Consider the following 27,477-nt stretch of genomic DNA (forward strand, 5'->3'; position numbering starts at 1 on the left):
CAGGGTTTCTGAAGGGTTCACCGAGTTAAATCAAATACCAAAATACCTTTTGAATACCACATAGTATGCAATTTAATACCTGTTGCACGATCATAACGTCCAAAGTATGTAAAAAGTATGTAAGTTAATAGCTGGCTGGATAAGTCTACATAAAACATTTGAAAAAAATAGTTGTACATGTGCAATTTGAAGAAAATGGACTTTTAACATGAATTAACATAAATATAGGAGGATCATAAACCTGCAGGGCATGCATGTGTCAGACCAGAGTGCTACCACCGCTTATCTCGTGCCCCCAGTGAACGATGGAAAGCACCCGTTCTGAGAGGTGTATCAAGCTGCTTTGACATTTGGTGGAGTGAGTATTTTTACACTCACACTCACCTGGACCGTTCAGGTAAAGGGGCGACAAGCAGCTCAGGTACAGCCACGTCCCATTCTCCTGCAGCCAGCGCTGCCGATAACCAATCATATCAGGGGAACAGGCTGACTGTATCCTCCTTTCCTCTTTAGGGGGCGGGGCTAAATGAGTCTCCCTCACTAGGGTTGGGAGATGACAGAGCACACAGGTTTTGTGGGATTTAACAAGTGTTTTTCGTAGTCTTGTAATGAACTCTGTCACCAGTAGTGTATTTTCTGTGTATATTTCTCTGACGAATGGGGAAAAAAAAAAAACTTTCTGGAATATTAGCGACCGAATTAGGAGACATGCATCTTATGCTGGGATCAGACTACACACTATTTGTGTCTTAATTTGGTATAATGCTTGTGACCCAGGAGTGAAAGACATAATTCCTCACTTTGCCATGTTTAGAGCAGTTTGTGCTCCTATGGGGCAATGTCACAGAGAAAGTTGTAGGACTTGTTAGTGGCTCTGATATATTCTGGATCTTTTTTCATTCGTTTGAGCCATCGCCAGGCTGATGTGTGGTCTGATCTCGGCATAAGAGCTATAAAACATAAACCCAGTGCCCTGTAACATCTCCCAGTGTGATATCACTCGCTACAACTATAATTATGGGGCTCAGAACCCAAGAAGTTGTGCTTCATAATTTGGCCGTTTTGGAGTGGGATGCCTTGGAATGTGTGGGTACCATCACCAGTATGTCTAACCTAACTGTACGCTGCTCAAGCCCCATCACTGATACATTGTAAACACAAACATGGACTAGAGTGCAATGAATGAAACCCAGGGAGGTGCCCCAATCTTATAACTGATGAATGGACTCAGTGTTCACCCGACACCCTGTGTTTCCAGTGTGCACCAAAATGTCATCCACCAGTTTCCCCTTCCTTATGCTTAATGCTGTTCACCTTGTCTCGCTCCCACCAACCGTTGCTGGACTTTCTCTAGATGGTGGATGTATTCTGTCAGAGATCGCTCTGGATCCTCAGACGTTCCTCCTGAATGCTCTGAGCCCAGACTGGTGCTGGAGTAAACCCTGCAAGGAGAAGACAGCTCAATGGTGACAAATGACAGGAATTTCATTCAAATATTTGTGAAGACAGCCACTTCATAATGGAGAGTTTAAGAGAGAGCCCAAACCTGTTGTGCAACCTGAAGGGTGATTTTGTGGGTGGAACAAGAGCAGACACCGTGTCTCTGTGGACGGCACTGCCGTCTCTGTTTGGTGGCGAGTTGAACTTTAATCTTGGATGTTGTTGCCTTAAAACTTCAGCTTTAGGCCCTGTAAGAGACATTAAGATTAAACATCCACCCACTCATACACACATAGCATCATTAAACGTGTTCACTGAGCGGACCTTGAGCATGCCCATTGACTGTCCCAGATAATCTTCTGATCGCTCTCTGCCATTTCCTGGTCAGGAACTTCATTCTGAAAATAAGGTGCGATTAGTTTTATCCATAGACGAGTCCGAGTTAAGTCCTGAATCTTTTCATCTTGGGACGCTCCCTACCTCAAGACAGCGATGACGACTCGAACGGCAGCCCTAAATCGTCCGAGGGGTCTGTTGTGGGGGAGTGGGGGGGACGGCCGGGCCCCCATGCGAGCGATGAGACACAGTGTGTCCCGCTCACACTGCTGGAAATCTCCCACCAGCAGCAGCAGGTAACGCTTCTGGTACACCAGAGCTTTCCTGAAGCTCTCGGCGCGGAGGTAGCGCTCATACAAGCGCTGCATCTGAAAAACAATAAAACACACAGGTTGTATGATATTGTATATCAGCGTTACAGTCGGGTGTTCAAGTTGACATCGGTAATTGTATTGTTACAGCTAAGCCAACATAGTCATTCAATTATTTGGATTCACCAAATTAGGCCCCCTGCACCTTTTCATTACTCCTCAAAACAAGAAAACCATGCGTTTCGTACTGACCTTGCTGGTCACATCATTGATGGGCCTGTTCTCAGTTTCGGTGGTGAGCTTAGCGAGCTCGTTCTCTATGTGCCGCAGCTGACGCTCCGTGCAGGCGAGTGTGTGTTTGAGGGCGACTCTCTCCTGACTCAGGGACGTCACTCGCTCTGTAAGTTCAGAGTTCTCCTTCAGTAACCTTTCTGGCAGACTGGGTGACAACGGCACGGACGACGTCTACGGCGAGAAAAGTACATTGAACTTTACAAACGGCCCAGTGAGTTTACGTTCATCCAACAGTGATACATCACAGGGTTCTGTGGCACAGCACTACGTTTTGGTTGTCCTGTGGTGTTCGTGTAAGAACCACTTGTGTACCTGCTGGTTTAGTTGCGCACTGCCGGCCTGGAAGTCGCTCTGGCGATGCTGAGAAGATGCGGCCGTGTGATGCTGCCCTGTGGGTCGTCCAGACAGCCTCTGAGCAGCCATCTCTCTCTCCTCTCGTTCCAGCTCTACCAGAGTGCGCTGTAGCTCCTGCATGCGTTGCTGGTCCTGTTGCCTCAACAGCTCCAACTCGCACTAAAGTCAGAAATGTTTGTAAGGAAGCGTGTTCGTGTGTATCCAGAACTTTCTTAAAACATTATATTTGTCAAGGCATTGAGCAAAGTAAAGAAGTAGGTTGATGATATTTTACCAGTTTGCTGTTGGTCCTGTCCTGTCGTCGCTCCCTCTCCATCTGCTCTTGCTTCTCCTTCCTCTTCTCTCTCTCCCACTGCTCCTCCCTCTCCCTCTCTTTGTCCTTCAGCAGTCGCAGTCTCTCCTTCAGCTCGGCCAGTTCCACCCCGTGGCGCTTGGACCGCTCTCGCTCCATCTCTAAAGCACAGCTGGTTTCCCGTTTCTGCTCCTGTAAGGTCTCCATAGCTACACGATGTCGAGAGGCAGCCTCCTGCTCCCTCTGCAGCTCCACCCTCCTCGTTCTGTCCTCCTCTTCCCATTTCCTCCTGCTCTGCAGTAGCTCAGCTCTCAGTTTGTCCATCTCAACTACCAGCTCCTCCCCCTGCCTTCGCGCCTGCTCCAGCTGGGCGCGCATGTCGGCGAGGAACTTCCCGTCTCTGGCGGCATCCGCCTCGTGTCTGCGGCCGAGTTCACGCACCTGCCTGGAGCAACGGTCTCTTTCTTCCTCCAACTTCCTGCCAGCGTTTTCGAGCTTGGAGTGAATTTCTACTTGGCAAGATTCTGCTTCAGTCAGGAGGCGCTCAAGACGAGTCTTGTCTTGCAAGTTGAGCTCTCGTTGGTGAGCAGAAAGTTGTCGTTCATCTTCCAGCTCCTTCTGGGTGTCTTCTAGGCGTTTCTCCAGCAGCACACTGCGGGACTGTTCAATCTGAAGCTCCCGTCTGAGGTTGCTGCAGGCCACCCTCTCCTGTTCCACCTGACCCTTAAGAGCAGTGACCTCTGACCTCTGCTGCTCAGAGGAAACCTGCACAGCCTGGAGAGGGAAGAGGAGAGTCATCGGTCACTAAAATTACTATGTGCTGTTTTAGTTGATGCCACGTAATTCCGCGCCTCTCAATCTGTATTAATAACCGGCCTTCAAATGTTGGTGCTGGCTCACGGCAATTATTTCATCATTTGAATACCAGCTTTTACATGAGAATGGACAGCACAGTCAGTATGCATGCGTTAGGTCCTCGTCTTACCTCTCGCCTTTCCTCCTCCTCTCTGTCCTTACGGAGACTCAGAGCTCTCTCCTGCTCCAGTTGTTGTTGAAGCTCCTGGACTCTCACCTGCTCCTGTCTCAACGCTTCCTCACCCTCTTCTACAGCCATCCTGAAGGGGGAAAAAAGCACAACCCAAATCTCACTTTTACATGTCTGTGTGAGTGTAACAGGAACACGGAGAAGAGAGCGAAAGTTCATACTAGCAACACCAATACTTAACATACCTGACTGACTGTATTCTGTTCTTCTGCTCTTGCTGAGTGTCATGAGCACATTTCAGTTGTTTCTGGCTCTCCTCCAGCTCAGTCCTCAGGTAGGAGTCACCCTGTCCGTCAGTTTGGAGCTGATCTCTGTGCCCATCATCTTCATCTCTGTAGTCAGTCTGAGGAAGGAAGGTGATCAGCAAGTAACGATAACAATTTCAATGTCTCTTTAAAAACCACAGAAACTCACGCGTGTGTGTCTCTGGGCCATTCGACAGAGCAGCTCTCTGAGAGCAATCACGGTCTCCTGCAGCGCCCTCTTCTCCTGCTGCCAGCTCATGGGGGGGTTGGAGGAGGCGTTGTCCCGCTGGTCCAGTGTGATGGCGCCATCTTCAGAACGATGCTCTCTCTGACTCAACGAGAAGGCTCTCAAGTCCGAGACATGAGGCTGCGTTGAGGACGCGGCGCGGCGTTGGGACAATGTGAGAATTCGGCAGCTTTCTTGATACACCTTCTTCAACAGACCCTGCAGTCAGACGGAGAAGGAAACCGAGTAAAGTCTAGACTCTAGGCATATTGCGAAATCAATAGAATTACTGCCGAGTTCAATTGAAGCCTACCTGAAGCTCAGGTGACAACAGGTCATCACTGTAGCTCATACTGCCTGCAGCACTGTCCGTGTTGACTGTGGGGTTCATTCCTCGGCAGTGGAGATACTCAAGAAACTGAGCGTCCAGCCTTTCAGTCTGTTCCAGCTCTACTCTCAGCCTCGCACCCAATTCTGAACTCACATCTAAAAGCACAAGAGGAAAACAGAAGAGTTAAGTAGACCAGTCTGGTGATATTCAACATTTTTTCTTATTTATAATGAAAAGAAAACTATAGTTAATTGATGCTACTAACAAGTATTGTCTATGTAGCCAACGCCTGGTCTGCCATGACACTCCATTTTGTCCAAAAACTATAAATAAACTAGAGGTAACACTCACTGCTGCCATATCCATCACTGGCCCATTCTGGTGCCGACAAGGAGGAGTGGGAGCCCAGGGAGGAAGGAGGTGCCGTTAGATCAAGTTCTTCCAATTCATGGACCTAAGAAAAAAAGAATTACAAAAGATTAAACAAATATTTAACCACATTTGAACCAACGAAATGACCAAATGCCACAAAGGAAGCATGTGCGGAAGTTTTAGACGAACGTACTTTATCAGTGTCCAGCGAGTCGAGCATGGAGAAGTTGTCAGACACCGACACTGAGCCTGGGGAGTGGGTGCTCTGTGTGGCTGGATCTGGTGTGATGGTCCTGGAGTGTGGAGGCTCCATCACCACCCTGGGTGAGCTCTTGACCTGGTGGGGGTCCAGGCCTGTGCTGTTCAGGGCGCTGATGTCGGACAGACGAGAGCAGAGAGCCGAGCCGTGGAACCGTTCTGGGATTCTGTCTTCGGAGCATTCGAGTCTCCTTAAAACCTCGGGAGAGCTCAGAGAGGCTTCGTCATGAGACGCGCTCACAACATCCTCAAAAGATCTGTGGGAAATATCTGATGGATGAAGAAAATAAATCGCTATGAGTACCTCTTACTGTTGTGATGCCACAGAGGTAAAATAGTTTTAGACCCTCTAATAGCACTATGGGACTGTTTTTCTACGTTTTGTCCATCTTGTGCATGCAGACGAGGACGCACATGCTAAATAGGTGGTCAATTACTTCTATGTCATTGGTGTGAATGTGCCATCAAATATAACAGCAGACTACATGTTTGCAGCGCTGCTAAGTGCTCACCCTTCTGTGGGTATCCTTGCTGGTGTCTGTGTTGTCTGAGTTGTTGTAGTTCTCTTTGCTGATAGGATAGTTCCTCTTCCAGTGCAGCCAGGTCTTCTTGTAAACCCCGAAGCTCCGCCTTCAGCCGCTGGTTATCAGTCTCCAGGTCGACTGAGGCACAGTCCTTGGTCTGACAGACAGAAATACAGCACAGCTTATTACACTCAATCCAGTACCGCCATGATTTCAGGTCTCACAACAAACAGTACAGAAAGACAGATCAACTCCCACTGCTTTACAACTTGTATCTAATACTCTGTTCAGTTTTCATATGTTCCCCACCTGTCCCTCCTCGTGTAGTTTCTCAGCCCTCTCTGAGCTGGTACTCAGATCCTGTTTCAGCGCAGTCAGCTCGGCACTCAGAGCCCGATGCTCCTCCTTCAGTCTGGCGAGTTCAGCCTCCCTCTGTCTCAAGGCAGCGTCTGCTTTAGCCAGAGTCACCTCAGCATGGGTCTGAGACAAAGAGGAACAGTCTCATTAGCAGCCTTTCTTAGTATTCATGAAACCCTGCATTCACATATATATCCACACCATATTCTAACTTTATTTTGTTCATAGCTTTCAGTTTTTCCTGGAAAAACTACGGTTTACATAAGCGCAACAACCGATTTGCAAAGTAAATACCTATTTAACGAGTACCACATGTACATGCTGTGTTTTAACTGATTTATTCCTTTCTATACACACACCGCTAGAAACCTCTTTAGTACACATAACGACAACAATGGCTACAAACTATCAACTCATCAAAATCAGATGAGTGCAAAGACGTGCAGCAGCCCAACAAATGCTTTGCAGCCTTCTTTAACGACTAGAACTTGTCCTTACCACATCCTGCCAAGTTATCACGCAAAAAAATTAAAAATAAAGTGCATTGGAGCTTTAAAAAAAACAAAACACAGCTAACAAAGATTTTCCTCCTGCTTCCTCATTTTAATGTCACTTCCTCTGTGTTAGTAAGAGCCTGCAGTCTCGGGAGTGGCGCTGCGATGTGACGGTGTTACGGCAGTTGACTACAACCAGATGTGGTTTCGCCTGCAGTCGCTAGCACAGCTGTACGCGAGCAAAAAAAGAGCGGCAGCAAGATATTTGCTCTGTGCACATCAGGCCTGTTGATGAAGGTTTACAAATTCTCTGAATGACTTTAAAACTGGAGCACAGGCTGAAGAAAAGGAATTGTTCTGGTTCTCATGACCAGATTTTAAAAAGCAGTCCGTGAATTTACCACATACATTTTAAGAAATTTATATTCAGAGACATAATTGCAGAAACTGAAAATAAAAGTGTGTTTCACAGCTGTGTTTATAAACTTAGAAATTATGTAAAAAAAAATTTTTTACACCATCAAAATCTTACGTAATGAATTCATTTTCCAGATATTTATTCCCTTTATTGAAAGGCCTATAATTCAATGAGGAAGTTAAAAGGAGGTCACGCTTATGCATTTGAAATATTACCGTACGTTTGCATCTTGGATTGACACTCACCAGCACTTCCTTTTGAGCCTCTTCTTGACTGGTTTCCTTCTCACTGAGTCGACCCATCAGGTCCTGGATGCAGGCTCTCATGGAAGCCACTTCCTGCCTGAGCCTTTCGATTTCCTCCTGGAGTTGCTGCTCCCTCCTCCTCAGTGCCTCCCGTTCAGCAGAAAGCTCTCCCATCACAGTCTTGAGGGTTTGCAGCTTTGTCCTTTCCTCAGTAACCAGTGCCTCCATGTCCACCATCTCGGCCCGAACCTCCTGGACTTGTCTCTCAAGAGTGAGACTGGTTTCTCGAAGGACTTCTATTTCGGTTTGCATTTCCTGCTCTTTTGATTTTAGACTCTCGATCTCGGTCACGCTCTCCTGTTCATTATTTTGGAGTTCCATAACCAGAGAGCTGAGGCGGACGTTCTTCTCCTGCAGTTCGCTCATCTCTTGTATTTTGCAACTGTCCCTCTCCTCTTCAGATAGTTTCCTCTTCCCAGTCTCTTCTTCTTTCCGGGCTTTGACTTCCTCCAGCTCAGCTTCCTTGACAGCGAGGACACCTTGGAGTTCATCTGCCCTCTCCCGCTCAGCCGTCAGCCTCTTTCCGAACTCCTCCCCGTGTCCTCTCAAATCTTCCTCCTGGCTGAGCAGTAATCGCTCCAGTCCGTCTTTCTCTGCCACCGTGGTCTCCAGCTGAGTCTGGAGGGCCTTGAGATGAGATCGGAGGGAACGCGACGAGGCAGAGCGACTCAGACTGAGCTCTTGCTTCAGGCTGTTCGGCCCTCCCCTCCTCGCCTGTCCCTGGATGCTATAGTGGTCCGGTTCGGGGCTGGGAGCCGGCGAGGGGTTAATGCTGTCACCGTCCTGAGAGTCACTGACTTCATGCAGGTTGGGGCCTAATGTGGCGAGTTCGGCCTGCAGCGTGCTGATGACCTCGTGAAGGCGCTCCTCTTCTTCCCGTTTGTCCTGACGCACTCTCGTGACTTCAGACCGAAGGTGTTCCACCTGTGAGCGCAGATCCTCAAGCTCCGCCTCCAAAGCCTTTTTGTCAGAAAGATGAGAACAATTAATGAGACAATTATAATTTTCCTCATAAACTGTGGGCACTTCCACACAGTCTGCACATCTTCTGTCTGCACATATTCTGACCTTGTTGTCCCCGGTGTTCTCTAACTCCTGTTCCAGTTTTTGGATCTCCGTGTTGAGCTGGTCGATCTCCTGATTCTTGTCCTGGAGAAATGCTGAGGAGAGCGTCTCTTCCTCCGTGTCCACCTCGCTTTGTTCCTCCTGCTCCTCCTTGAGTATGATGAGAGCGGACACATTTTCCTGCAAGCAGAGTTGTACAAACCAGTTAAATTCTAAGTTACATTGTAAGTTTTAAGCAGATTGTTTTTTCAGTTCTTTCTTGTTTTATTAACTATTAGGAGAGAACAAAGATGAGAGAAAAACTAAAAATATTCTCGGGGGATTATAAATTGATAAATACAATTACGGAAGGAGACTTTTCCAAAATACATGAAAGCGCTTTCAGTCCAGTAAGATCTCCAATAGTCTGTCTAATTGGAAAAGAATATGCGTTTTGGGCAGGGGTACAGAAATAAACTCAGAGAAGGAGCGCTTAAAAAGCAGCTTTAAAAAAAAAAGAAGACGAAAATAATGAAATAGCGCTGACCTTTAGGGCAGCAATCTGTTCTTGGAGCTCGTTAACCTGAGCTGCATTCTGATTGGTCAGTAGCTCCAGCTGCAGTGAGAGGTGTTTTAGTTCAACCTCTTTGAGGCTTAAGTCCCTCTGCACTGTCTCCAGTTGGCCAAGCAGGACCTCGACCTGCAAAGACATTACTTATTAAATATAGAAACAACACAGTTTATGGTGGTGGGTTAAAAAGTGTCTTTCCCTCGTGGTGACTTTTAAAAAGACGGCTCAAGTTTGCATACACATTTGTACCAAAAGGTGGCGCTGCAGCCAAACGCATCAAACAACCGCCACTCATCAGCCCAAAACACTGGCTTTGGGTAGAATCTTACAGACCTCTTGCTCTTTGCTCTGCAGGCTCTGTTGAGCAGTGTCCAGGGCATCGCTGCGCTCCTGAGTGGGGTCGCGCGTGTTTTCATGGTAACAGTGTCTCGTCTCATCCACTTTGGACTGCAGGGCGGAGATCTGAAGCCTGTTGGACAGCTGCTGCTGCTCCAGTGCCTGCTTATCCTGACAGAAGAGAATACGTTTGTGAGGACAAAGAACGGCAGTATATTACGAGTGACTGCTCAGTTCAAGTGTACAATCTTCTTACTTGTGTGAGCTCCTGTTCTCTCAACTTTGCTTTCTGGAGCTCTTGCTCCAGGTGACTGATGGATCCGTGACTCTCAGTGCTGTTCAGCAGAGCTTGCTCTAGTTCTCGGATTCGTCCGGCTAGCTTGTCTATCTCCTCATTGCGCTCTGTAAGGTCGCGCTGGGCTTGCTGATTGGATGCAAGCATGGAGGCGTGGTCATCAGTCTTGTCTTTAAGGATAGCTTGTAGACTCTCCACCTGCAGATACATAGAGGGGGGGGGCAACATTTCAGATGCCAAGTTTTCTATAGTTTTAAGTAGAGTGAAAACTACATGATTTGTAGATTAGTCATTCCAGATCTGCAGCCTCCGGTACCAAACATGGAAGTTAAGCCATTCCAAAGAGCAGTGACAGGTAGGTGAAAGATGAAGTGCGAAACAGAGGCGAATGAATATTAACAAACGAAGGATTGAACAGGAATGAATGTAGAACACATGACGAGCACAAATAAGCAGTGAAAATGAATCCATGGATGATTGCATGGATTAATGATGTACAATACACACCATGCAAAAGAGTCAGAAGAGCTAGGAGAAGTATGCTACGGTTAGATTTCATACCTGCAGAACCAAGTCCTGAAACTACAGCAATCCATTGAGCACAGGGACAAACACATGGCAAAAGTCAGGCTCATGACATAAACAATGCATTCATCACTTCAACCTCTGTAAGTACTGCACGTATGCTTCATAATCCCATGAGCAATGTCATAGATGCTCATCTCAAAAACACATCAAAAGCACACACACGGCGAATGCAATGCACTCTTTATCTAGAAACACAAGCATTTTGTGAGCTATTGTCCAGATTAGAAATATTACTGTATATACTTTGCTAACAAATGAATAGGCCTCACCCTGTGTCCTTTGTTATCCACGCTGGCCGTCTGTCTGAGTTGAGCCTCCAGGCTTCGGATCTCATGCTGGAACTCATCTCTCTCGTGTTCACGCTCCACAGCCTGCTCCTATACGCACAGGAACAAGTGATGTGAAAGATTGCGTCGGCAACTTTAAGCAGCAACATGAGAAATGCCCTGCTGTGACACTCTCGAATAAACACCAGGAAGTAAGTGAAGCGAGAATGCAAGATCATAATAGGAAGTGTTCAGATGACTGCAAATTAAAAGGGACAAACGGAAGATTTATAAAGAATTGCAGTTCTAATTTGTAAAAACTCACTTCTATAAATTGCCTGTCGTGTTTCAGCTGCTTCTCGAGTGCTTGGACGCGCTGGTTGAGGTCTTCGGTGTGGGTTTTGTGGTGCTGCTCCGTCTCCAGGCCCTTCGTTTCCTGCTCCTCCAGCTCCCTCTCCAGAGCCCTGAGGTGCAGCGACAGAGAGCTGTGGTCCTTCTCTGCCTGCCGCTGCAAGTCCAGCCTATCCTGGGTTAAATGCTCAGTCTCTGCCAGCAGAGCTTGAAAAATAAAAAACGGGTACGTTAGGGCAATTGTGTCAATGCAAATATACACAGAGCCGGGGAGACAATAGAGGAGTTAAATACATATTACACATCCTGTGCTTTTGCTCCTGAAAAAAGCACTGAATGCATTCACTTTGACAGCTCTGAACAAGAACATTGTGTAAGAGGTTAAAAAAAGAAAAAGAAAAAAAGGACACAGCACTCAAAAGAGTCTTTGCTACAAACTACTGGCACAAACAGCCACTTCACACAGCACGGCAAATGTACTGCATATTCATCCCAAGCCCCTCATCACACTCCACTCTGACCCACAAACCTGCGTCAGGATCTAAATTGAGCAAACAGCCTACGGAGAGAAGACACATCTGAGCACAGACATTATTATAAGTGTGTGGTCAAGCGCACTAAAGAGGTCATGGAATATTTTTACGCAGAGAAAGAGATGCACGACTCCACGCTAGCTCCCGCTCACCTTTCTCCCTCTCCCCCAGACCGGCGGAGAGGTGCTCCTTCTGCCGGAGGAGCAGCGTGTGCTCCTCACTGAGCTCCTGAAGCTTCAGTCTGAGGTTGTCCAGCTCTGTGGGGAGGACCTGCATCTGGTGCAGCTTCACCTTCAGGTCCTCCAGCTCCTCCGCTAGTCTTTCCTCTTGTACCTCCTTTTGCTGCAGAGACTCCTCTAGGAGTGCTTTCTCTGCCACATAGCCGTCCAGAAGCCCTGAACACATGCAAAGGAAAAAGGTTTTGTTTAAAAGGAAAAGGTAAATTGTTGAAATTAGTGACATTTTAGGATAGGCAGAGGAACAACAGTGTGGCAACAGTCAGTGGATCAACTACTGTAACAGAGCCAACAAGTATCTAGTGCTCACCCTCTGCCTTGTGAAGTTCTAGCTGGAGTTTACTCTTCAGCTTTGCCTCCTGATCAAGCTGCTCCAACAGGAGCTTGTGCTGCTCAATAAGTTGGGCGGAGTAGTCTCTGCCCTGAGAGAACTTCTCCTCCAGAGAAAGGTGGACACCATGAGTCTGCTCCAGCTGGAGAGGTTAGAAACTCACCGTTAGAAAGCGGACAATGCTATAAAGAAGAAAGAGGGGTTTTTTTTTTGTGTGGAGCTCTCGGCATCCTTTACCTGCGCGTTGGCCTGGTTGAGCAGCTCCAGTAGTGTTTCGACGGTGTGACGCAGTCGGCTGCAGGCGTTCAGAGCAGCTTCTTCTCCCCCAGGACTGATCTGAGTATCTGAAACCAGCAGGCTCTCACAGAGCCGCTGGGTCAGCTCCATGTCTTCTGAAGACACGTCCGCAACTGAAACACCTACGAAATGAATCAATCAAAAGTAATCATTGTCCCTTGGTGTCAGAGATACAGATATACATAAACATTCAGTTCTTCAAACAAAAACTGGAGCATAAGATAAAGCATTGCAATGCCAACAAACCGGATTCTTGTGCAGCTTTGTTCCCCGTTGAGCTCCTCTGACTGGTCGCCTGCTCAGATGTTTGGGCTCTGGCACTGATCTTTTGTCCAATCAGGTCTTCTGTTGTAATGGTGCTGCGAATCATCTCAATCAGCACCTTCCTCAGTTTTTCATTGGCCTTGTGCAGTTTACGTCTGGGAAAGCACAAGCGACACATGTGCAAACTAATCACTTTCTACATTTAACACACTGGATGTTTCCAATGAAGTCAACTGATTCTCACCATAATACAATTTCAAGTTAAAAAAAAAACTAATATTAAGTGATAGCTGGTGTTCTCACCATTAAGTAGACAATTCACCCAGCTGTAAATCCTACAAACACAGAACAATGTCCACAACACAACTTACCTTTCCTCTTTAGCAGTCTGCAAGTCACTAGTGAGCATGTTCAGTAGGTTGCCTCCCTCTTGACTCTCTCGCTCCCTTCGTTGGAGGAGAGTGTCCAGAGTCTCCATCTCTGAGCGCTTCCCTTCTAACTCCCCCTGCAGACAGCCAACTTCTGCTCGCAGCTGGAAACGGGGACAGAGCTAGCGGTTAACTCTACCAACACTCAACACACACCTATTACCTGCACCTCTCCCACCTGTGCTACGACTTGTTAAAGACATCCACGTGAGCAAATGAGTTCCAGAGAGGGGAGAAAACAACAAATTGACCCTAAATTATGGAAAGCAAAACTGTTCAAATGAAGACCTCAAATACTGGCTTACTGCCATCTCATGTGGTTTGTTCAAAGCATCACATTGTTTCTGAAACATCACCAACAAAAATGCAAGAGCATGACAAAAGCAGAAGGCATGCTCTGCATTCAAAAAGGAAATAAAGACCAGATGTTGATCGTCAGAAAAATCCACATTAGCCAGAGACAACAACCAGCACCAAAATCACATCCACTATGAGACACAAAACACACTCCGTTAAAACCAGCCTATAGCGCGCACACACACAGGTTAATCTCCACGTCAGTGTCTGCTTGAGGCACAACTTCTGCACGTTCTCCCATTTTTCTTCCAGGTCTCTGAAGCTCATTTTATCTCACCTTTCGTTCCTCGACCGCTTCATTCGCTCCCTCTCCTCGCCACGTCTTCTTCCCTCTCTTGTTCCCTCTCCTCTCGCCACGTCTTCTTCCCTCTCTTGTTCCCTCTCCCTCAAACCATCAAACACTTCTCATGCAGCCACCTGCCTCGACAAAACAATGTTGTTACCCTGACAACAGCACCCTCCCAACCCCTCTTCAGCTTCTCTTTGCTAACCTAACCTCATGGGGGGGGGGGGGGGGGGGGGGGGGGGGTAATATCTCACTATCGAGAGCCAAGCCAGGAAGGTGCCATGGAAACGGATGCACACACACACGCCACATTATTGCCGATTGTGCAAACAAGATCTAATATGGATTCACAGAGTTGGGAGACGTGTAGGTAAGTATGAGAAATCACACACACATTTATGAAGTCAGTCCCGATGAAGCCATAAACTGTCTTTTGGAAAAATACACGTAGGCTTTACTGGGTATAACGATTAGTAACCAAAGAGATGGTAAACAATTTAAAGTTCCAGTATTCCAACGATTAATCGATTACCCAACTAGTCGTTTCAGTTCTACTGTGTGCTTCAACCAAGAGAGCATGACCACGAAACACACCAGATTAGAGTTTCATCGATACGACAATCTATTGTTTTTTTTTTTAAAGACGTAATCTCATGCAAAGAAAAACTACCCTATGGATGCCTTAGCAGGATTATTCTCTCTTCACTCTCAATTCCCAGGCTGTCTATATTGTATTTACAGTTTCTAATTCCCTCTAATTTCTAATGCACCAATTATTTTCATTAATTTCATCCTTTGAGCCTCAACACCCATGATGCAACACATTCTTCTCAGGCCTGTCCAATCTTGTCCCCCAGCAAAGTGAAGCTGCTGGTGCCAGTTTATTTATTTTATTTTTATTTGCACAAAGAATCGTGAAACCTATAAAACCACTAGACTGGGTAATGTGTGCATGTGTGTGTGCGTCTGGTACCTGGGCCACCACAGCGTCCAGTTGCTGCAGCTGGATAGTGAGCTGACTCATTTTGCCTGTGTAGCTCTGCTCCTTCTCCTCCTGTTCAGATGTGAAGCTCCGCTTCAGGTCCTCAAGCTCCGCCTCCTTCTGCTCTTCAAATTCCGTCTTCAAACAAAAGCAGTGATGTAGGTACATCAATTAAAAGATACAGATCACCATCCTAAAAGGCTGCAGTACAGTGTTGGCTCATTTATTCCTCAGCTAAAAAGAGATCTCCAGCCATGTCTCACTGGCTTATGGCTGACTACTGGCTTGCACATTTCAGATGGTCAAATGCCAAATGACTGGAAAAAAAAAAGAAAGTACCTTCAGCCTTAAAACCTTCTGCATCAGAGGATGAAAAGCTTAGATCCATCCCATTTAGCCACTGTAGATGGCAGTAACACAAACACACCCACAGCCCAGGACAGATTCAGAGAGACAGATGGACGAGACCACTTCAACATATATGATGATGGTGGGATTATGTAGAAACTGGGTTTGAATAAAGCTCCAGTGGGACAGAGTCCAACCAAGAGCTATGCCTAGGAATGAACTGGTGCAGCTGGAGCTTAGAGAGGGCAGTGCCACAGCATGCATGCACACACACACACTACAGCTCTCAATAATCCAGCGACATTACATAATGTTGTTTTAAACAGGCACTCAAAGTCAAATAACTCCACAACAAAGATCATATTTTCCCCCAAAAAAATAAAATAAAAATAAATAAATGAATGATTATATGTAAGCAACATGGCTGCCGCATAGATGTTCAAATACTAAAGAACTTAAGCATAAGGAAGCTTCGAAGCTATCCACACGGTCATCTTTTTCCTCTTTTACCTTCAGTTGATTAATCCTGTCCTGCAGTCTCTCCTCAGATTGGACTTTGAGGAGCTCCACCTCCTCTAGGAAGTGCTGACGTTGCCTTAATGACTCCTCTTCCAGCTCCCTGCGACATGCCTCCAATTCCCGCGCAGAGACGGCCCTCAACTCCTGGAGCAGCCACATGTCATGGGTTTGTTTAATACCACAATATGCAGTTGGGTCAAATGTTCAGATTCAGAGTGCATCTCAGAAAAAAAATAATACTCTTTGCCTCACACAAAGATGGAGAATAATTCAGTGTAATCCCTTCTCTAATGGGCTGTAAGAGCCACAGAGACGAGGCTACTCGCCAGGCAGAGCACTGGATGTCAACTCCCGCTGTAAAAAAAGACAAATTCAAACACGCACACAAAGAGGTAGCGTGATGCTCCCTCATGCCCGACACACACACACCTGGAGCTGGAGCTGTTGCTGTGCAATGAGTTGCTCTTTCTCAGCAGTGTAGGTATGCGAGAGCTCCTGAAGAGCAGTGCCGTGTTGTTGCTCCACTTCCAAAACCTGAGAAAAGTGTACAGGATGCAAAGACACATCAAATCTTGCTGAACAGCAAAACAACATGAAAGGAGTAGGATTGGAAAAAAGCCAACATTTACCATAGTTTAAACATAAAGGAAATGTGATGAAATGATCTACGAATCAAACAGGTTCTCTCTCTAAAATTCAGTTTCAAAAGCTTACGAGAAGATTGATTTATTAGACTAATTATATCAAATACCTAATATAAGATACTTTATTACAATGCTGCAAAAATCCAAATAAGACATTGATGTTTGGATCAGTTCAAATAAAACTAAATAATCAATATTTCCTATTTATATCAGCATGTTAACTAATGAGCCATTTTCATCAGTGTCCTCATGGGAAGATAATTAAAATGTGGGCTTTTAAAGAGATGAGGAAACAGAGGTAGTGTCGGGACGATTGGGTAAATACCTGCTTCTTAAGAGTCTCCAGAGCTTTGCAGTGTTCTGTATCTAAGGCCTCTTTTTGAGCAGCCAGCTCAGTCTGGAAGAACAAATTGTGAAAAATAAGATCTTTAGATCTGTATTTCTGCTTATTGACCGATAATCTGACTGATGCCTGTTTTACCACCACCGAATCATTCCTTCTCACCTTGTGCACGTGGCTGAGCTCTGCTGCCATGGCAGTAAACTTCTCCATGTGCACCTGAGCCAGCTCTTTCCTCAGTTCCTCTCTGACGGACAGCTGCTCTGCTACATGGCGCTCCATTATCTGCTTATGTTGGGACTTCTGGAGAGTCATGTCTTGACGATGTCTCTCTTCAAGTTGCACCACTTCATCACGCAGCGTCTGTGATTTGAAAAAGAACGACGATGGCATTCAAAAGTACTTTTAAATCCTAAAACAACAACGACAGCATTGTATTTCTGTGTCCTTACTTGCACTTCCTTCAGGTACGTGGCCTCCAAAGTGTCCATATTACCCAGCATCCTCTTTTCCAGTTCATCCCTCTCTTCCTGGTGTTTGCGAGCCAACTCGGCTTCTAAAGCCTCGAGCTGAGCCTGACTGGTTTCCTGAAAAACGGCCTCCAGACTTTCAAGATCAGCCTGTCGTTTGGAATCGAGGGCTGCTTCTAAGGCGACAAGCTCCGCTTTGTGTTCGGATTCAAGTTCAGCGGCAGTAGCTGTAAGCCGATCTCTGTGACTGGCACCGAGTGATTCTTGTTGCGCTGTGTGTTTGGCATCGAGTGCGTGCTTCTCTTGGGAGTGTTTGTTCAGAAGGGTTTCTCTCTCGTGTTCCAGTTCAGTTTGATGTTTTTTCTGTAGCTCTGCCAGAGAGATTTCAGATTTTTGGGCCAAATTCTGTTCCAGCGCTGCTTTTTCCTCTTGGAACCTGAACACAGAAAAAAATAAAATAAAAAGACCACAAATCATTCAATAGAAAGCATTTTCAAGGGTCATGAAGATGAAACTTGAAGGTGATTTTATTGTGATTTCAGGAAAAACACACTAGTCCACAGTGACTTGGTGCAGAACATTCACTTTTCAGACCATAATAGCAGCACTGTCGCTGAAATGTTGGATACGTTTTTCCTGAAATGCAAACATGACTTGTGTGTAGGAGTCCATTGACCTCCAGCTACAATCAAGACTTCAGGATCTTGAGCCTCAATAGAGCTCACCTGTGTTGTGCTTGGCGTAGCCGCTCTTCCCCTTGCTCCTGGAGGAGAGCAGTAAGCTCCTTGAGTTCTGCAGCCATGCAGCTCTTTTCCCTTTGTAGCTCACCGTCATACTGGGCCTCCAGTCTCTGACGCACCATCAGGACCTGTGGGCCTAAAAGACAAAACACACCCGTGTTAGAAGCTAGAGAGTCGACTGAAAACCCATGTGAATCTTATAAAATGATCTTACTCTCATCATTGTCCAGTGCGGCCCGTAGAGACTTTAGCTTCTCCTTCTCCACGTGAAGTACTTTTTCAAGGCGTGACGTCTCCGTCGCAGTCTCTCTGTGAAGGTTTGACTGAAGAGCAAAGAGCTCAGCTTCGTGCTCCTCGTGGAGCTCTTCTCTCAGCCTCTTCATCTCGTCCTGCACATGCACCCTCTCCTGTTTCAGAGCTTCCTCAAGATGAACGAGCTCCCCAGCAAACTCCTGTTTCAGCTGCAGGAGTTGACAGGAACGTATAGATAAGTAACACATGTCCTTCTATATAGCCGTCAGTATATTTGCACCTTTCTAGAATGCAGTGTTGTATACAAGTGCGCACCTTTTGTGTGTTCCTTTGCATTTCTGCATCCTGTTGCTTACTCAAAGCAGACAGTCTGTTCTCCAGAGTGTGGATGATGGTCAGCCTGGTCTGCAGCTCCTCAGTGTGACACCACATCCTCTGTTCTACCTCCGCCTGAATAAAATCGACACAATCTTGCATTATATGGACCATTAAATGTAGTTTATTGTAAAGATTATCTGATCGTCTTTCCTCAAATCTCACCTCAACCTGCTGTTCTGCCTCCGAACGAACTCTGGTAAGCTCTGCGACAAGGACATTTGAGGAGTCGTTACTTAACTGTAGGAACTTCTCAATACCATGGTTGTATTGAGTGAGTGAGTGAGTGAGTGAGTGAGTGAGTGAGTGAGTGAGAAGTACCTTGTAAATGACGGTCAGAAAGTTTGGCTCTGATTTGCTCTAGCTCCAGGGCATGACGAGTCATCTTCTCCTGCAGCTCCTCATAGTACCGGTCAGTGACGTCTGAGCGCACCTAAAGCATGAGTAATTACATTATTACTAAACAAGTAAGTGAGAGAGTAAAAGGGCCAGTGCAATCCAACAGAACTGCTTGTCGGACATTTTTGCCAACTATTTCTGTTTTTATGTAATAAAACTAAATGCACAAAAATATCCCACATTCAAACAATATTGAAAACTATGACGACAACGCTTCCCTTTGCCTTCAACGGGGAGCATTTGTGTGCCAAGAGCCTCTCACATATGAGGTTTGTGTTTTGTTTAAATAGAGGCATTAAAGTTTGAAGTCTGACCTGTCGCAGCTCTTCCTTAAAGGAAAGAGCCATAGAAGATTCTAGATTGGCAAGCTCCATTGTGTGTTTCTCCACCAGCTGAAGGAGCAAGCAATCGAGCGTTTCCTGAGTCAGAAATACCATGACACTTAAGTTACCTTGTGATCAAGAAACAAATGCAGTCAAAAATGTAAACTTAGTAAGTACATACCTTGTGTTTCTCCAGTTTGAGGCCAGTATCGGAGAGCACATGATCGTTTTCCTCTTCAGCTTGGCCTTGAGATATGAAACTGAAACCACAATGGACCATTATTTAAAGAATGTAATAAAAGTTTGTAGTACATGTATCTGGTATTATACACTGATCTACCTGTCATCTGCTGTTTTAAGCACGGACTCTTCCAAGGCACTTTCCACCAGCCTCAGCTGAAGCAAAGCAATTTCTTCTCTGTAGCTCTCCTCTGTTGCCCGCATTCTCTGCTCAAAGTACCTAAAGGAGGATGAAGGTAAAGCATGTATGACTGGCATGGGGTAATTGACAAATGTTGTAGACTGTAGCCAATATCAGTTTTTATTCTAAAGCATCACATTTCAAACCTGGACAGGCAGGTAGGCAATGATCCGTCCAGACTGTGTGTGTGTGTGTGTGTGTGTGTGTGTGTGTGTGTGTGTGCCTCCTTTGTGCTCTCATACCCCCTCAGGCTTTCCAGCTCAGCCTCATTCTGCTCTTTGATTTCCCGTTTCTGTTCATTAAACTCAGTCTTCAGGCGCTCAATGTCATCGACACGAGATGAGCGAGCGAGCAGCTGCTCCTTCAGCTCTGTGAGGAAATAAGGTTAGACAACAAAGACAAAAAAAAGGTAAGAGCACAGTAACTGGAATTAAGTTAAATTGTCATCTGTGTGTCACATTACAGACAAAAGCCATTGTTAGTAACGCAACATGTTTTATACTCTTTGTTCAGGGAACATTTTGAATATCTTAACTGTAAGTATTTAAAGACGTGTAGTTGATTAAAATACAGCATTGTCAAGCAGATGTCAGGCTGCGTTAATCTCACCTCCCAACTCCTGGCGACTGGTCCTCATGCTCTCCAGCTGGGTCCACAGCTGACCTACTTCTTGTTCCGACCTCTCTTTTAGCGAGGTCTTCTCCTCTTGGAGGCGCGAAACCTAGTTTACAGAGAGGAATCGTTGTTACAAGCTGCGTTTCCCTTCAATTATAAAGCGCAAGATGAATATATCAAGTGAAGATGGCGACAGCAGAAACAACGGATCAGTCGTGCTGTTTAAATGTTCGCTACCTCAGAATGTATTCGCCATTTCCATCTTGTCTTATTCGATACTTAAAAATGTGCATACAAATATGTGAACGGAACTACAGCTGTCTATGAAATGAAAAAAATAAAATAAATTAAAAAAAATACAGAAACATATGAAGTTCCATTACTTGATGCTAGGGCCTGTGGACTGAAATGAGAAATAAATGGCAACTTAACAACATGTTAATGTGTTGAGTGAACTCACCGCTAGGTGCAGTTGCTGCTTCTTCTCCTCTAGGTGGAGTACTTGCTGATCTTTCTCCTTCAGCAATGCCTTATGACTAGAAACCAGCTCCTCCAGAGCACCTAAGCAAAAAAAACCACAACATTTAATTATTATTTCCATGCAGAAGATAGATTGAAATGGTACGCTTTCATTATTAAAATTATGAATTTAGATTGTGCAGCCTTAGTGAAAGTAGGTAACTCACGGGCAGCAGCATCTCTGTCAGCCCAGGCTTGTTTCAGCTCCTCCTCCAGTTGTTGGTTCTGCTCCTTACTGGAGGCCCGGAGTTCCTGGAGCCGGGTCCATGACTCCGCCAGCTCTGACTGAGTCTGGGACAAAGCTGTCTGGGCTTCAGTTAGAGCTTTGTTGGTCTGGGTGAGGCAGACACGGGTGCTGGCGAGCTCCGTGTGGGTGGCAGTAAGGCTGCTCTGGGTCTCTGAGAGAGATCTCTGGAGGTTCGACTGGGTGCGCTCCGCTTCCTTATCCCACTGTGACCTCAGAGCCTGATGACCACGATGAATTAAAGATGGTAAAACATCCTAAATATGCTAAATAATGAAATAGCAGTACAGATGCATGAATAGCATTCAATTAACAGTAATCAAATTACCTGTATCTCTCTGGTCTGCTCCTCCTCCATGGCCGCTCTCTCCAGAGCAACACGAGTCTCCCACTGCTGCTTCAACTCATCTGAACATACACAAAGCCAATGAAAAGATTCGCCCACGTCAAAGAATTTGAAGGTTACATCCGTCATTGTGCTCTACTTTGCCCTGAACATGTTTTCTAAAGAATGAGGGTGACTCACCCACACCCATAATGGCACACATATGTTGAGTGCACCTACAGGCACACGTAAAAGACAAAAGAACACCGACTGAACAACTGGAAAAAGCACTCACTCATGTCTTGTTGGTGCAGCTCGCACAGTCTCTCCTGCTGCTCCTGGTTCTGCCGTCCGATCTGGTCCAGTTCTAATTGATGCCGGGCCTGCAGAAGGGCACTTTCCTGGGCGAGGTTCTCCCTCGGGGAGGAAGAGACCTTGGTGAGAGACGACTCATGCTCCAGCTGGGACGTGCGGACGTTAGTGAGGCTCAGACGCAAGGCTTCAAGATCGCTGTTCTTTTGGACCTAAAGGTAATGAAGAGTAGAACGTAAAAGGTAACTATAAGTAAAAAAGGTATTTGAAGTATAAAGTCTCGTAGTGACTGCATGTTTGAGGTAAAAGACAGTTGTGTTATATTAACATTTAACAGACACCCTTATCCCCCATGCCAATTGAGTAAAAGTTGAATTCCTAAGCCCCTAAAGTCATTCTAATTCCCTTGACCGTGAGGAAACAGATATAAGCATCGGCTGAAGATGTTTGGTGCCGTGTGCACACACACACACACAGTATATCGTAATATACCTGTGCCTGCTGCAGTTCAGCCTGGTGGGCCACCTCCATGCTCTCCCTCAGCTCAAAGGACACCTCCATCCTCACGTGACTAAGCTCCTCATCGTGTTTGGCAGTGAGCTCTGAAACCATCCTCTCGTGCTCACGTTCAGTCACCTGGGGAAAGACACAATGGCAGAAGTGACGAGCTGAAAATGCAATAAATGCTAACTAACGAAGAGATATTCCACCGTAGTACGTCCATCTTAGAGTGAAGTGTTCGGACTCATCAATTCTGATACCTGTTTGATTAGGCTGATCTGTCTCTTCTGTTCTTCCTCCATAATAGCTTTCCGCTTCAGCAGGTCAGACTGCAGATGATTGTTGGACTCAGAAATCTAAAGAATTTATGGAGATAAACATCAAGGAAATTACAAGACTCATAAGGCAATCCAACAAAGAGTTTAGCACCACTAATGCGGCAAAGTCCTACTATTATTCTGTTCATTTTAAATGCAATGATGATGAATCTGTATCCAGCTACACGGAGGTTTTTAAATCCCACCTCTTGTTGATGTTTTTCCGTCATATCTTTTATCTGCTGTTGGTGAAATGTCTCGAGCCTTTCTGCAGCCTCCTCAACAGCCGCGAGCTGCTTCTCCAGGAGAGCCTTCACCTCCTCCTGCCTTTCCAGCCTCTGCTCCTCCAGCTGTTGCCTCACATCGAGGAGCTCGTTCTCCTTCTCCTGTCTCTCTTCCTCCCATTTCTCCTTCTCCTCGACCAGCTGTAAAAATCAATTTTGCACATCATTTTGATGTCTTGACAGTAGTGTAAACAATAGAAAAATAACTCAACTGCTGTCACATCATATATCTCACCTCAACATCCTTCACTTTTAGCATGTTCTCAAACTGTTCCAGCTCCTCCTCTAAGACTTGTTCCATCTTCTTAATCCGGTCATCCATCTCCTCCTCTTTTCCCCTGTGCTCCTCTCTCTCCTGGGCTTGGGCCTCCTCCAGCTTGGCCAGGTTTTGTCTCAGACAGAAGATCTGAGACTCCAGTTCATTCTTCTCCTTTTCAGCACTGTCCAGACCGCCCTGGCTCTTCTCCAGCTCTTCCCGCAATCTTTCAACTTCTGTTCTAATATTTACAACCTGCGCGCGAGTCGTTCCGAGCTCCTTTAATGTTTCGTCCAGCTTCGCAGTCCTTTGATCCAGTAAGGCAGTTATGGTTTTGTGCGTTGTTTTTGTCTCATCTAGCGCCGACATGAGAAGTTCACATTGAGCCTTGGGGGAAAGGAAGAAAGGGAACATTATAGTCATTTTTCTTATTGCCGCCTCCATTTCAAACTACTGCTGCTGTGTAGTATTCTTTCCATTAATCGTTAGTGAGTTAGGGGTCAAAAACAACTGCCGCATACAGAGACTAGCATGTTTAGCATTTCTATAAAACTGTAGACACAAACCCACTCGTCATACTGGTGTACCTGTAGGGTTTGCAGCCGGCTGTCGTGGCTGAGCTCCGGGCTCTGTATGGCAGAGATTTCAGGCTGCTTCATCTCCTGCAGAGACAAAAACATCAGCTCCTGCTGTTTTTGATGAGACGGGAGTGCCGCCTCCTTCTCCTGCTCATTTGTCGGCTCCCCTAGCAGTTTATTTCGCCCCTCTGATGGAGAGGTAGCAGGACCCAGCAGGGAGGTTTCAGCAGCCTCCTTTCCAAACAACATCACTGCATTCTCTTTTTTTCTTTCCTCCATTAAGGCACTGAGTTTGTTCTTCAGGTTGTCTTGATCGTGGGCTTTCAAGTTCATCTCCTCCTCTACGCGTCTCCTCGTATCCTTCTCTTCTTCAAGTTCCCAGAGAGCCTGCTTTAGCTCTTCTGTTACTTGGGCCCACCTGACCGTACAAAGAGAGTTTTAAAAACGTTATTAAGTTGATCCAAATTGCAGAATAGCTTTGAGCAACTTATGGAAACATAGGGTCACTTTAGAACTTGTAGAAGAGTTTGAAAAAAGGTTAACAGATCATTTTCACAATTTAATTCAATGCCATTTACCAGTGGCAATACTTTTTTTCATTTTTCTTTAAATGAACCAAGAATGTTTTTTTTTTTACTTGGTGGAGAAAAGACCAATAAATACTTCATTTATAATATTATAAAAAGCATATGATGAAAACTTAATACAAACATTTATCAGAGAAAAGAAAAACCTTCCCTAATTAACTTCATTACCTGCTCCTGGCCTCCTCCAGCTCCTCAGCACTGTTGATGACTTCCTCCCTCAACACATTCAGGTCCCTGTCCTTGAGAAGCAGCTCCTCACGGAGCTCCCCACACTGCTGATTCAGCAGCTCCTTTTCCAGGTCAGTTCCCTCAGTTTCCTCATACTGCCGCTCAGAGAATTTACTCGTCTCCAGCTCGCCGGAAGAGGAGTCGTGAAGCCAAGGATGAGAATTTTCCTCCACAGGAATGCCAGGCGAGCACCGCGGGGTAGACGTGTTTTGGAGGTTGATGCTTTCTTCGGGGAAACTGTTTGAAATCGACAACAGAGGCTCATCTCCCAACACCTCACTGTTCAGCTCAAAACTGTGAAGAGAGGCACAGAGACACATAAGGAGATTAAACGAGCCAAAAACAAAAACACACACACCATTATCAATTAGCATTTCTCTAACCTGTAGTCTGCAGAGCGGTCCAGCTGACTGCAGTGTTCAAAGCTTTCATAGACCAATGAAGAGTGTGAGATTGCAGGAGGAACTGCAGACAGGTAGCGCTCCATCAGAATATCTCCCAGTATCGACACATGCATGCTGTCCTCCACAGGTCCGCTCTCCAGATTGGCCCCATCTGTGCTCATCTTCTCCTCACAACTGAAACCAGCTTTTGCTTGGTTCTGCCGATTCTTCGAAGCTTTGAGTCCGATGACTTCTTCCTCTCTAAACTTCAGTTCTTTCTCCCTCTCCTCCAACAGCTGCCTGACTCCCTCCAGCTCCTCTTTGAGCTTCCGCATCTCCTCCTCCCGTCTCTGGAGACAAAGAGCAGAGCTGGCCACCTCCTCACTAAATCTCCTCTCTGTGTCATCTTCCTCCTGAAGCCTGTTCCTCAGCTCGAGCACTTCTCTGTTCAGCTTCTCCTTCTCCTCTTTGTACTGCTGCATCTCGAGGCACTGAGTCTGGACTGAGCTTAACTGGGCCTGGAGGTACTGTAGCTCCTCTTCCCTGTCTTTCCTCTCCTTATCCAGTAAAGAAAGCACATGTTGGTGTTTCTCCGTCTCCTCCACTAGTTCAGCACAGAAACGTTGGCAATTCAGCCTTTCTTCTACCAGCTCGGCCCTCAATTTGTGTAAAACAGTGCCGGTCTCACCGCCATTGCCAGTGCTAAAGCCTTCAACACTCGACTGGAAGCCAGGACCTGCACTCCCCGATTCCTCCGATAGTGCCTCCTTCTGATTGAGATCTGCATCTTGGACGCAATGGCCATGCAGATGCGGGGTGTTGAGGACATCAGCCCCCGACTGACTTTTGATGCGCAGAAACTCTACACTGGCCTGTGTGAAAGACAATTCAGAGAAGACGCAAGTTCAGTTGCTGTGCACATGAACGGTGACGTGCACATCAACAATAATCCTGAAGTGCTGCACACAGATTCAGCTTTGAGTGGCACGTACCTGCTGGAGCTGTCTCTGCAGCGCCTGAATCTGTCCAGCAAGCGACTGAGCCTCCAGTTGAACCTGGTCTCTGCTAGCTAGCGCCTCCTGCAGGTTGGAGCTGAGCCGAGCAATTATCTCATTACGCTTCTCCACAGCCTGCTGGAGCTGCTGCAAGTGGAATACATGTATGGGTTGTTTTTATAAGCATAGACATCCACATAAACATAAACACTTAAAGAGTACAAAATAAGACAAATTCCTTTTTTTTTGCAGGGATCTGCCCAAAACAAAGATGCTCGCTTTAGTCTGTAGAATATGACAAGTAGGCCGCATGACAATATTTAACATGAAATGGTATTTTGACACACATTTCACCTCCTGCGATATATAAATTGCAGTAGGTCATACTGATTAATATAAATTGAAAATTAATTAACTGTGCAGCCCTAATTCACATAAGATAACTTTAGGCTTTTTAAAAACACCTAGTTTAAACTCATTCCTCTAAACACATACATAATATAAGGGAGCTATGCAGTATTTTTAGATCAGTGCAGCCATGCAGAAGAGCAGACAGTTACATTCCCCATGGGTTGCTGATGACACGAAACACGTATACACACACACACCATCTTAAATCGTACACACGGCAATACCACACCAAAACTCCCATCGTCTTATGGGTCTACAAAGCATGACGACAAATTACTCCAAACAAATCTCAACACACTTCATCACGGAATGTAAACAGGAACACTGATTTATCGAATAGGTTCACAGACCAATTTGCAATGTGAGAATTCAGAGATTATAATGCTAAGTATGCGTTTCATGACATTAAACCCCATCTTCATGCTTCCCTTTCGCTCGTCATTTAGTCATACCTAAGCCCAGTTGAGTCTTTGACAGCAACAGCCAGAAAAAAGCCAAAAGGAACTACATAGAGGACATAAAAGTATTCCAATGCTTCAACATGCACTATGGAAAATGCTATCATACCCTAAAAAATAAATAAAAATGTATAAACGTACTCTGCATACCTTGAGCTGCTCTTTGCCAGTGAGTGCAACTCGTTCGACTTCTCTCAAATCATTCACAGCGGACGATCTTGGCTCCAGGGTGGGGGAGGGCGGATCCGTCGGTCGTTGGTTCTGGGATTCCTAAAAGGATGAAATCATTTTAGAATCACATTTTTTTTTTGTTGTCATTGTAATCCATGCGTAATCTAATGTTGCAGTTTATAGTGCCACGCTTAATCCTGACCAGGTTGCTATGACAACATGCCCCACAGGAAACGTAATAGTTAGTGACCCATTTCTATAATGTATGTTAACTGAGCGTGGGGGGGCACGGACCACTTGTTAAAACATACAGTGAGCAGACACTGGAGGTCAGGCAGTGTGACCCGTGAACAGTAAAGCAGTGGAAACGACCAGCTGTTAATTGATGGTCTCTTCTGTAACTATCAATGATGCATGACCGATAATCTTGAATAGTTGTGTTACCTCGTGGTCGGTCTTCTCGCTCAGCTCCGCGTCATTGGCCGAGGACAGCGCCGGTTCTACGGCTCGGCCTTGCGTCGCTCCGTCATTCTGCGAGACAGCCTTGCCCTTCCTCTTCTGCGTCTTTTTCGGCGCCCCCGCACAGTCGCCTTTCGCCCGCTTCTGTTGGAAGCTAGCAAGCTGCGCAGGAAGGACAGCGAGAGGTAGACGGACACATAGGTCAGGACCACTGAGCACCACCACACTATCAGCAT

The 27,477-nt window shown here is 46.0% G+C and overlaps 1 protein-coding gene across 1 annotated transcript in view; it reads right to left on the reverse strand.

Moving 5' to 3' along the window:
- The window catches only part of pcnt (pericentrin), a gene marked incomplete at its 5' end in the record, with an annotated part of 31,627 nt that overhangs the window by 1,107 nt on the left and 3,043 nt on the right, over positions 1-27,477 (reverse strand). The window contains 58 exons of the mRNA XM_079287058.1: positions 1,315-1,442; positions 1,547-1,688; positions 1,765-1,838; positions 1,921-2,144; positions 2,340-2,552; positions 2,694-2,894; positions 3,010-3,801; positions 4,013-4,142; positions 4,258-4,415; positions 4,487-4,762; positions 4,857-5,029; positions 5,226-5,328; positions 5,440-5,774; positions 6,017-6,185; positions 6,338-6,508; positions 7,543-8,562; positions 8,671-8,847; positions 9,194-9,346; positions 9,551-9,724; positions 9,810-10,046; positions 10,410-10,430; positions 10,706-10,813; positions 11,028-11,260; positions 11,739-11,981; positions 12,133-12,295; positions 12,391-12,572; positions 12,697-12,869; positions 13,086-13,246; positions 14,759-14,905; positions 15,626-15,778; positions 16,064-16,168; positions 16,604-16,675; positions 16,784-16,981; positions 17,071-17,524; positions 17,814-17,964; positions 18,043-18,289; positions 18,396-18,530; positions 18,621-18,661; positions 18,777-18,888; positions 19,169-19,273; positions 19,359-19,437; positions 19,518-19,637; positions 19,841-19,967; positions 20,208-20,319; positions 20,674-20,774; positions 20,900-21,197; positions 21,305-21,384; positions 21,597-21,825; positions 22,106-22,249; positions 22,375-22,470; positions 22,638-22,856; positions 22,951-23,358; positions 23,559-23,967; positions 24,305-24,658; positions 24,748-25,619; positions 25,740-25,889; positions 26,762-26,881; positions 27,227-27,403. Coding sequence (XP_079143184.1) covers positions 1,315-1,442; positions 1,547-1,688; positions 1,765-1,838; positions 1,921-2,144; positions 2,340-2,552; positions 2,694-2,894; positions 3,010-3,801; positions 4,013-4,142; positions 4,258-4,415; positions 4,487-4,762; positions 4,857-5,029; positions 5,226-5,328; positions 5,440-5,774; positions 6,017-6,185; positions 6,338-6,508; positions 7,543-8,562; positions 8,671-8,847; positions 9,194-9,346; positions 9,551-9,724; positions 9,810-10,046; positions 10,410-10,430; positions 10,706-10,813; positions 11,028-11,260; positions 11,739-11,981; positions 12,133-12,295; positions 12,391-12,572; positions 12,697-12,869; positions 13,086-13,246; positions 14,759-14,905; positions 15,626-15,778; positions 16,064-16,168; positions 16,604-16,675; positions 16,784-16,981; positions 17,071-17,524; positions 17,814-17,964; positions 18,043-18,289; positions 18,396-18,530; positions 18,621-18,661; positions 18,777-18,888; positions 19,169-19,273; positions 19,359-19,437; positions 19,518-19,637; positions 19,841-19,967; positions 20,208-20,319; positions 20,674-20,774; positions 20,900-21,197; positions 21,305-21,384; positions 21,597-21,825; positions 22,106-22,249; positions 22,375-22,470; positions 22,638-22,856; positions 22,951-23,358; positions 23,559-23,967; positions 24,305-24,658; positions 24,748-25,619; positions 25,740-25,889; positions 26,762-26,881; positions 27,227-27,403 — 12,349 coding nt within the window. The remainder of the gene's footprint in view (positions 1-1,314; positions 1,443-1,546; positions 1,689-1,764; positions 1,839-1,920; positions 2,145-2,339; positions 2,553-2,693; positions 2,895-3,009; positions 3,802-4,012; positions 4,143-4,257; positions 4,416-4,486; positions 4,763-4,856; positions 5,030-5,225; positions 5,329-5,439; positions 5,775-6,016; positions 6,186-6,337; positions 6,509-7,542; positions 8,563-8,670; positions 8,848-9,193; positions 9,347-9,550; positions 9,725-9,809; positions 10,047-10,409; positions 10,431-10,705; positions 10,814-11,027; positions 11,261-11,738; positions 11,982-12,132; positions 12,296-12,390; positions 12,573-12,696; positions 12,870-13,085; positions 13,247-14,758; positions 14,906-15,625; positions 15,779-16,063; positions 16,169-16,603; positions 16,676-16,783; positions 16,982-17,070; positions 17,525-17,813; positions 17,965-18,042; positions 18,290-18,395; positions 18,531-18,620; positions 18,662-18,776; positions 18,889-19,168; positions 19,274-19,358; positions 19,438-19,517; positions 19,638-19,840; positions 19,968-20,207; positions 20,320-20,673; positions 20,775-20,899; positions 21,198-21,304; positions 21,385-21,596; positions 21,826-22,105; positions 22,250-22,374; positions 22,471-22,637; positions 22,857-22,950; positions 23,359-23,558; positions 23,968-24,304; positions 24,659-24,747; positions 25,620-25,739; positions 25,890-26,761; positions 26,882-27,226; positions 27,404-27,477) is intronic.

This window comes from Melanostigma gelatinosum, assembly GCF_949748355.1.
Source record: "Melanostigma gelatinosum genome assembly, chromosome: 16".
Classification (NCBI taxonomy): Eukaryota; Metazoa; Chordata; class Actinopteri; order Perciformes; family Zoarcidae; genus Melanostigma; species Melanostigma gelatinosum.